The sequence below is a fragment of the Malania oleifera genome, chromosome 9 (genome assembly GCF_029873635.1).
Source record: "Malania oleifera isolate guangnan ecotype guangnan chromosome 9, ASM2987363v1, whole genome shotgun sequence".
NCBI classification, from domain to species: Eukaryota; Viridiplantae; Streptophyta; class Magnoliopsida; order Santalales; family Ximeniaceae; genus Malania; species Malania oleifera.
The window spans coordinates 27,710,071-27,720,921 of NC_080425.1; the positions used below are offsets into that span (position 1 = coordinate 27,710,071).

At 37.1% G+C, this 10,851-nt stretch overlaps 1 protein-coding gene across 1 annotated transcript; it reads left to right on the plus strand.

Moving 5' to 3' along the window:
• Window positions 1-9,618: 9,618 nt before the first annotated feature.
• Window positions 9,619-10,394, plus strand: LOC131164867 (pathogenesis-related protein 1-like). Its single transcript, XM_058122381.1, has one exon. The coding sequence runs from the start codon at window positions 9,732-9,734 to the stop codon at window positions 10,221-10,223; it is 492 nt and encodes a 163-aa protein (XP_057978364.1). The 5' UTR covers window positions 9,619-9,731; the 3' UTR covers window positions 10,224-10,394.
• The last annotated feature ends 457 nt before the right edge of the window (window positions 10,395-10,851 follow it).

Sequence of the window (10,851 nt, forward strand, 5' to 3'; positions counted from 1 at the left end):
TATCTGTTTCCTAAAAATACCCCCAACTATACTAGGATATACAAAAATCCTCTACAATACTCACTTCGCTGACAGGGCACTACTAAAGCCCCTCTATCTGCGAGCTTGGTTTGCTCGCCTACCTGGATCACCTAAAAAATGATTCAATACTGGGATGAGCCAACGCGTAGTAAGATGAAATATGCGTTTTGTTCCATGAGGGGTTAAATCATGACATACATCCAACAGGGAAGTTTTCAGAGTTATGTATACATATATTTTTATAGCATTCATAGAAAACAGAGATTACCTATTATAGATAGAACTATGGTTGAATAGATAACTTAGAAAATAACATATTTTAAATGACATGGATGTGGATTTTTATTCATATACTTTTTATATGATATCCTATTTACAATTTTAAATAAAGGTCATGTTTTATGTATAGACTCATATGTCTCACATTGGTAATAACATGTTTTTCCTTACTGAGAGATGTCTCACCCCAGCACTATAAATATTTTAGGTAACCTAGAGAGGCGTGCAGAGCCGACTTAGAGATAGAGGAGGCGGCTGAGTCGGCGTGGTTTTGGGGTGAGTTTTGGGCTGTGTAGTAGAGCCCACAGTATTTTGGGGATTTTTTAGGAAAGAATGTATATGTGTGTATGTTTGTACAGGTAGATCTGTAGACTCTGGTATTGTGTGACTTGGATGTTATGTTTTCCCGCTACATAGGTAAAATATAGGGACTGCACAGGTTACCACGACGCCTACTCTAGGTCGTGAAGATGATATAAGTTTGTTTACAGGGTATCATAGATTATGTTATATAGTTTAACAGATAAATAAAAAAAATGGTTAGAAATTTTGGGTCGTTACAAGATTTGGGTGGTGGATGTTTGGTAAGCCTTTCACCATCTTCTTGCTTCCCGACTGTTTCAAAATTCAGGGACGTACCTGAAATGCCATAACCAGTCTTTGTCTTTGATGATAGTACTCAAACACCTTGGCGTATCATGTTGAAGGGTGAGGGGAAATATTCGATTCTTTGCCATTTATACTCGAGTAATGAGCTTACCTCGAGTGTCTGTTATCATCATCTGCTTATCTTTAAGGCTAATTCAGTAGTCTTTCTTCATGGCTGGCACATAGTACACGTTGGAGATAAAAGCATGGTCTCCATCCTTCCTTTTGATTAGGACATTTTCCCTTCCTCAAACTGGGACTTTAGAGAGATCACCAAATGATATCTCTCCCTAAACTTTCTTATCAAGTTCATTAAATAGGTTCTTTCTTTTAGTCATGTGATTGCTGGTTCTAGAGTCAAGGTACCAAATATTTTGGGCCTGGTGGGTTGAATTGTGTGCCATCAGCATCAACGATTCTCCTTCGGCTTTCTCCTTTTCTGCAAAGTTAGCATTTTCATTTATTTCGTGATTTTGGGGATTACCTCTGCACTCATTATTGTAGTGTCCGTACTTGTGACAATTGTAGCATTGAATGTTTCTCTTGTCTACATTAGGGCGATTATTGTATCCCCCTATTCTTCCTTGTATTCTGCCTCGTGGAACATAGTTCTGTTGATTGCGTCATTCTCTAGTGGGACCTCTTCTGCCTTTGCTAGCTTTTCAGGATTTAGAATTTTCAAAATTTCTTGCACGAGATCCTCGGCCTCGTCTTTTTCCTCACTGTGACGTACCCCCTTTATTGTATCTATCTGTAGTAAGGGATAACTTCGTTTGGAGGGCTTGCTCCAGTACTTTATCATCACTCATTCTGTTAACTTTCTGCTCATGGGCTTGGAGTGAGCCCACAAGTTTTTTTATGGACATGGTTTCCAAATCTTTTGTTTCTTCTATGGTCACAACTATATAATCAAATTTTGGATCCAAAGATCGCAAATTTTTTTCAAAAATTTTCTCGTCATTGAGAGTCTCTCCATTTCTTCTCAATTGATTTGATACTACCATAACTCATGTATAGTAATTTGCAATTGATTCAGTAGGTTTCATTCTTAAAGATTCGAAATCACCTCGCAATGTTTGAAGATGAATCTTCTTTACTTTGTCTACACCTTTGTGTGTTCGATGGAGAGAGTCCCAAACTTCTTTAGACTTCTTGGCAGAGGCGATGATTTCGAACATGGCCTCATCAAGGCCTTGGTAGATTATGGACTTCGCCTTGCAATCCTTCTTTCGATTGGCTCACAAGATCGTTCTTTAAGCATCAGACATAGTTGCTTCGACTTCTTTTGTTGGGCTTTCTCTGTATCCATCTTCAACGATGTCCATGACATCTCGAGCACCTAGTAGGACTCTCATTTGAATAAACCAATTGTCATAGTTCTCCCGTGTCAGCTTTGGAATCACTGCTTGTGTAGTACCGTTCGCCATTGGGTTTAATATATGTAAAAAACCATAGTGATAGAAATTGATTTTGGAAAATTTGATGCCACCAATGTGTTCAGAAGGTCAAAAAACCTTAGGAACCAATTTTGGGTTACAACGAACCGGTTTAAAAATCACTGAACAGGCTAAAAAAAATCAGGACTAGTTTGACTTATATCAATTTTTCTTAATGGAAATAGATGATGTCAGTTCTTACCGTTAGTCCACGTGGTGGCTTCTGGGCGTGCTGCGTGTTAGTGATTGGATGCGTGTCCATCAGCCGTGTCAAGTCGTGCTCGTGGGTCCAGGTTGCTGGGCTGGGTTGCGGATCGAGTGTCCAGGTCAGATCACATTAGTTAGGCAAAGAAGATGCGTGCGAGCGCATGAGGGGAATGGCGTCGGTAGTCAGTATCTTTGCCTACACGTGCGGCGTGTGTGGAGGACACTGTTTTGTCTGTTGGAGCGTGAAAGCATGTGTGGGGGCTCCCGAACTCTGTTTGAAGCACGATTTTCACTGCTAAACTCGTCTCGACGCGAATTTCACAATAGTATGCTCAATTTTAGATTTAGAGTAACTCTAAATTTGGGAAAAAAAATCAAATTTCCCCTATGTTAGCCTCTGTTTGGTAAATTTCGACAAACCTAAAGCTCTGATATCAATGATAGGTGGAGGGGACTCACTCAATCACTGGTTGTGATTGAAACTCAGTGAGGATTACACTCAATTTGCACAATAAGCACTCAATTGATTTCAATTTAAAAAGTTAAAATACAGACAACTTCTCAAAATACAATTTCTCTCTTCTCACTAGTTATTCACCCTCTCTACACCACATCTTACATTACATACACACACACATCTGTATATAGCAAAAGATGGACGATAGGTGAAGATTATAATCAACAATGATGGCTGGAGTTGGTGAGGATTGGTGAGGTTGCTGCTGACTCCAACCCAAATTCAACAAAGGTGGGCTGTCGGCCATCTCCGGTCAAGTTTAATTTTCAACATGTTTTTGTATATAGATTTGGGTATTTAAAAAAAGACTAACAATTTCTCTATTAAATTTTATTCACATGTACACTTTTTCCAAATTCAATGTGTAAAATCTGTGCTCTAGCCAATTAAGTAAAGGAGTATTTAAATTAAAGTAAAGGAGTTGACGTTTAGAAGGGGTTGGATTGTTAGTAAACTGATTTTGTTTAAGAAAGAAACCATTAAAGAGAGAGAGATGTTGGTCAAAACGTATCCAAAGTCTAGGGGCAAAATAACAAAATGCTTGTTTTTCTTTTCCCCCAAATGGGGTAAATGATATTTAGGGTCAAAATCATATAAACTACTAACTTTCCATCTTAATTCAACCAAGAATTTTTATAAAAAAAATTTGATACAAAGAAGCACTTTTTTTTTTTCTTGAATTTAATTTGACTATGACATATGGGTCTTGAACCACACAAATGGGAGGTACCCATTTTTCTTCTCCTGCCCCTTTTCAATCCTCTCAAAAATTTGAACCTGAAATTTTTCCAACCTATAAAACATTATCTTTATGATATTTGTGTTGATTTATTTCACCACTACGTGAATTTTATAGTTTTACTTATTTATATGTTAATTTTTATGAAATTAATTTTTTTTACATGATAATTAGACTCCTTTAACCTTACCTTCTAAATTAAAGTAACATTTTTTTTTTTATAGATATGTAGGCTATGGTAAAATTGAATAAATCATCATAATAATGTTGTTAAATTTGTAAAAGCTATTAAATAAAAACTATCAGTCTTTAATATTAGACTAAACTTGTCTTTTGGGCACTGGTCCTCTTATTTAACCTTCCCATTAAATAAAAACACTTTAAATAGTGGATCTTATTAAATTATATGAAGGCCCGATAATGTGAGATTTACTATTTAAAATATTTTTATTAGATGAAAGGATTTGTGAAACGACTAGACTAGCTTTATGTATGCTACTTAAAAGGGAAATTTTTTTTTTATGCTACTCATTAATTTAATTTTTGAACAAACTAGAATGGTGTGAAGCGCACATACAAAAGTAAGTTATTGGGTCTTGCATTAAAGTATAAAATTGTAATATATAGTATTTTACAAAACCATGTTTATACAACATTATACAGAACCATCTAATATTGTATTTTATAGAAACATGTTTATACAGAGTTTTATAGTACCATGATTATACAGAATTTTTTATAGAACCATGATATACAGAACATAGAACCATGACATACAGAAATACAGAGTTTTCATAAAGACAGATTATACAAAATTACAGAGATTTACAGCGTCATGGTTAATATAGATGATACAGAATCATGGTAAACCAGATAGATCTTATATAGAAATAGTATTATATAGTATCAAACCCTGATGTAACAAGCTAGTTTACAAAGCACGGTACTGTAGTTATACAGTATAGATAATGTAATCATACGTCTCAGATAGAGTATGGTACATCCAATTGCGCCACCAGGTAGGGTAGAGGACTCCCTAGCATTCGACTTGGTGGAGTGGGGCCTTTCGTGCTATAGGCATATACAGATGCATTCAGTTCGGTTGACATTGGAGGGTCAACCAGTGTCTAGCCCCGCCTACAGGCCGCACAACCTAGTCATGAGGGGTTAAATCATGACATACATCCATCTAGAGAAGTTTTCAGAGTTATGTATACATATATTTTTATAGCATTCATAGAAAACATAGATTACGTATTATAGATAGAACTATGGTTGAATAGATAACTTAGAAAATAAAGTATTTTAAACGATATGGATGTGGATTTTTATTCTGATACTTTTTATATGATATCCTATTTATAGTTTTAATTAAAGGTCATGTTTTATGTATAGACTCATATGTCATACAGTGGTAATAACATGTTTTTCTTTACTGAGAGGTGTCTCACCCCAACATTATAAATATTTCAGGTAACCCAAAGAGGCGTGCAGGGCCGGCTCAGAGATAGAGAAGGCGGCTGAGTCGGTGTGGTTTTGGGGTGAGTTTTGGGCTGTGTAGTAGAGCCCACAGTATTTTGGGGATTTTTAAGGAAAGAATGTATTTGTGTGTATGTATGTACAGGTGGATCTGTAGAACTTTGGTATTGTGAAATTTGGATGTTATGTTTTCCTGCTACATAGGTAAAATACAGGGATTACACAGGTTACCACAATGCCTACTTTGGGCCGGGAAGATGATAGATGTTTGTTTACAGGGTATCAGAGATTATGTTATATAGTTTAATATATAAATAAAAAAATGGTTAGAAATTTTGGGTCGTTACAATATTTGGGTGGTGGATGTTTGGTAAGCATTTCAGCATCTTCTTGTTTCCCAACTGTTTCAAACTTTCAAAATTCAAGGATGTACCTGAGATGCTATAGCCAATCTTTGTCTTTGATGATAGTGCTCAAACACCTTGGCGTATCATGTTGAATGGTGAACGGAAACATTCGATTCTTTGCCATTTATACTCAAGTAATGAGCTTACCTCAAGTGTCTATTATCATCATCTGCTTATCTTTATGGGTAATTTGGTAGCCTGTCTCCACAAGCTGTCCGAGGCTAAGTATATTCGTCTTCATGGCTAGCACTTAGTACACATTGGAGATAAAAACATGGTCTCCATCCTTCCTTTTGATTAGGACATTTCCCCTTCCTCGAACTGGGACTTTAGAGAGATCACCAAATGATATCTCTCTCTAAACTTTCTTATCAAGTTCATTAAATAGGTTCTTTCTTCTAGTCATGTGATTGCTGGCTCTAGAGTCAAGATTCCAAATATTTTCAGTCTGGTGGGTTGAATTGTGTGCCATCAGCATCAACGATTCTCCTTCAGTTTTCTTTTCTTTTTTTCTACAAAGTTAGCATTTTCTTTTACTTCGTGATTTTGGGGATTACTTCTGCACTCTTTACTGTAGTTTCCGTACCTGTGGTAATTGTAGCACTAAACGCTTCTCTTTTCTATGTTCGGGTGATTATTGTATCCCCCTCTTCTTCCTTGTATACTGCCTCGTGGGATATAGTTCTGTTGATTGCGTCCTTCTCTAGTGGGACCTCTTCTGCCTTTGCTAGCTTTTTGTATTCAAAATTTCCAAAATTTCTTCCATGAGATCCTCGATCTTGTCCTTTTCCTTGCTGTGAAGTACCCTCTTTATTGTATCTATTTGTAGTGAGGGATAACTTCATTTGAAGGGCTTGCTCTAGTGCTTTATCATCACCCCTTCTGTCGACTTTCTGCTCATGGGCTTGGAGTGAGCCCACAAGTTCTTTTACGAACATGGTTTCCAAATCTTTTGTTTCTTCCATGGTCACAACTATATAATCAAATTTTGGATCCAAAGATTGCAACATTTTTTCACAAATTCTCTCGTTGTTAAGAGTTTCTCCATTTCTTCTCAATTGATATAATACTACCATAACTCGTGTATAGTAATCGGAAATTGATTCAGTAGATTTCACTCTTAAAGATTCGAAATCACCTTAGAATGTTTGAAGACGAATCTTCTTTACTTTGTCTACACCTTTGTGTGTTCGATGGAGAGAGTCCCAAACTTTTTTAGACTTCTTAGCAGAGGCGATGATTTCAAACGTGGCTTCATCAAGACCTTGGTAGATTATGGACTTCGCCTTACAATCCTTCTTTCGATCGGCTCACAAAATCGTTCTTTAAGCGTCAGACATAGTTGTTTCGGCTTCTTTTGATGGGCTTTCTCTGTACCCATCTTTAACGATGTCCATGACATTTTGAGTACCCAGTAGGGCTCTCATTTGAATAGACTAATTGTGATAGTTCTCCTGTATTAGCTTTGGAACCATTGCTTGTGTAGTACTGTTCGCCATTGGGTTTAATATATATAAAAAACCAGAGTGATAAAGATTGATTTTGGAAAATATGATGCCACCAATGTGTTCAAAAGGTCAAAAAACCTTTGGAACGGATTTTGGGTTAAAACAAACCTATTTAAAAATCACTAAACCGGCTAAAACAATTCTGGATCAGTTTGACTTAGACTGGTTTTTCTTAACGAAGATAAACAGTGTCAGTTCTTACCATTAGTCTACGTGGTGGCTTCTGGGCGTGTTGCGTGTCAGCGATTGGACGCGGGTCTGTTAGTCGTGTCAAGTCGTGCTTGTGGGTCCAGGTTTGTGGTTGCTGGATCGGGTCGTGGATCGGGTGTCCGGGTCAAATCACGTCAGTTAGGCAAAGAAGATGCGTGTGGGCACATGAGGTGTATGGCATTGGCGGTCAACATCTTCGCCCGCGCGTGCGGCGTGTGTGGAGGACGCTGTTTCGTCTATCGGTGCGTGAAAACATGTGTGGGGGCTCCCAAACTCTGTTTGAAACATGATTTTCACCGCTGAACTCGTCTCGACGCGAATTTCACAATAGTATGCTCAATTTTGGATTTAGAGTTACTTCAAATCTTAGAAAAAAAATCAAATTTCCCCTCTATTCACCTCTGTTTGGCGAATTTCGGCAAACCTGAAGCTCTGATACCAATGATAGGTGGATGGGACTCACTCAATCACTAGTTGTGATTGAAACTATGTGAGGATTACACTCAATTTGCACAACAAACACTCAAATGATTTCAATCTAAAAAATTAAAATACAGACAACTTCTCAAAATACAATTTCTTTCTTCTCACTAGTTATTCACCTTCTTTACACCATATCTTACATTACACACACATACATCTATATATAGCAAAGGATGGATGATAGGTGAAGATTGTAATCAACAATGGTGGTTGGAGTTGGTGAGGTTTGGTGAGGTTGCTGCCGACTCCAGCCCAAATTTAATAGAGGTGGGTTGTCGGCCATCTCCAGTCAAGTTTAATTTTTAACATGTTTTTGTATATAGATTTGGGTATTTGAAAAAGGCTAACAATTTCTCTATTAAATTTTATTCACATGTACACATTTTCCAAATTCAATGTGTAAAATGTGTGCTCTAGCCAATTAAGTAATTAAATATTTCAAAAAAAAAATTGAAGGATTTAAATTAAAGTAAAGGAGTTGACATCTAGAAGGGGTTGGATTGTTAATAAATTGATTTTGTTTAAGAAAGAAACCATTAAAGAGAGAGAGAGAGAGATGTTGGTCAAAACGTATTCAAAGTCTAGGGGCAAAATAACAAAATGCTTGTTTTTCTTTTTCCCCCCAAATGGGGTAAATGATATTTAGGGTCAAAATCATATTAACCACTAACTTTCCATCTTAATTCAACCAAGAATTATTTTATTTTATTTTAATTTGATAGAAAGAAGCACCTTTTTTTTTTTTCTTGAATTTAATTTGACTATGACATATGGGTCTTGAACCACACAAATGGGAGGTACACATTTTTCTTTTGCTGCCCCTTTTCAATCCTCTCAAAAATTTGAACCTGAAATTTTTCCAACCTATAAAACATTATCTTTACGATATTTGTGTTGATTTATTTCACCACTACGTGAATTTTATAGTTTTACTTATTTTGATGTTAATTTTTATGAAATTAATTTTTTTACAAATTAATTAGACTCCTTTAACTTTATCTTTTAAATTAAAGTAACATTTTTTTTATAGATATGTAGGTTATGGTAAAATTGAATAAATCATCATAATAATGTTGTCAAATTTGTAAAAGCTATTAGATAAAAACCACCAGTCTTTAATTTTAGACTAAACCTATCTTTTGGGCACTGGTCCTCTTATCTAACCTTCCCATTTAATAAAAACATTTTAAATAGTGAATCTTATTAAATTATATGTAGGCCCAATAATGTAAGATTTACTATTTAAAATATTTTTATTAGATGAAAGGATTTGTGAAAGGACTATACTATCTTTATGTATACTACTTAAAGGGATTTTTTTTTTATGCTACTCATTAATTTAGTTTTTGAACAAACTAGAGTGGTGTGAAGGGCACATACAAAAGTAAGTTATTGGGTCTTGCATCAAAGTATAATATTGCTCCTGTTTTATTATTAATGAATTGCAAATTATACATAAAAAGCCATCACACATTTTTTTTTCCCAATTATATATATAATAAGCAACAAACTTCTTCATGTGAGCATTGGAGTGACCGAGTGAGGTATGACGTAGGACCCTAAATAATTAGCCTTCTTCATTTGGATTCATGCAGGCTGAGATAAAGCCGTGCCATATTTGGCGTGCACGTGAATCTTAAACCCATAATTTCATTTCAAGGACGACTAATTAACTTCATCTTCTCTTCTCACTTCTCTATAAATACTCCCACCCTCCCCCACTTCTCTCTAAGCACTCACACCTACGCATCAATCTTAATTTTCCTTTTCCACAATACTTACACAATTACAACCGAAATGGGCCACACCATTACACGCAGCGGCCCACTCCTGCTGGCCGTCGTCGTTCTCTCCGCCGCCGCCAGCTGCTCCCTCGCCCAAAACTCCATCGGAGACTACTTGGCCGCCCACAACGCCGCCCGGAAGCAGGTTGGCGTGGTGCCGCTGCAGTGGAACCAGACGGTGGCGGCGTACGCTCAGCATTACGCGAGCCATAGGGCAGGCGACTGCACGCTGGAGCACTCGAGAGGGCCTTACGGAGAGAACATCGCCGAAGGCTACGGGGCTTTTAGCGGCAAAGAAGCGGTGGATCTCTGGCTGTCGGAAAAGCCTAACTATAACCACGACTCCAACTCCTGCCAGGGAGGAGAGTGCCTGCACTACACTCAGGTCGTTTGGGGCAACTCTGTCGGACTAGGGTGCGCTAGAGCTACGTGCGCCAACGGATGGGCCTTTGTCACTTGCAACTACTATCCTCCAGGGAACTACGAGGGAGAAAAACCCTATTAATTAATATATGAGTAAATCATGGGGTGCGTTCGGACCACAGCATCAGCGAGATGAGGGGTAGTACCGGTTTATTCTTCTATTCCAATATCGATATATGCAAAGATATTTGAAATAAAGGTGCATGCATCTGATCAAAATGGAATATAAGTGGTTCAAATCATCGCTTCAAAATGAAAATGTGTTTGTTCGTCTGCGCATGTGATTTTTTTTTTTCTTTTTTCCCTTTATCCAGGTTTAGAGAGAGAAAAGAAGATTTGGATTAGATTAATGTTTTGTTTTTTTTTTTTGTTAATTTGTTTTTTTAATAGGGTTCTTGTCAACTTCTATCTATAGTAAGAGCTCATTGAATATATGGACAAGAATGGTAGCATGCTGCCTTGAGCAAATCCTGATTTACCTCCCTGCAGGGTCTTGGGGTGGGTTCTGTGGGGCGTGGGGATTAGTCTCGGCTGTGATGCATCCCAGGGTAATCTGGTAGATGCCGGCTGAGGACACTCGGACGATATCCAAAAAAAAAAGAAAAAAAAGAATGGTAGCATCCATATGAAATAGAGTTAATCATTTGGCTAAGGAACAACATAACTATAGTAGAAAAGTATAACTAAATTTGTCAAAAAAAAAGTATTTT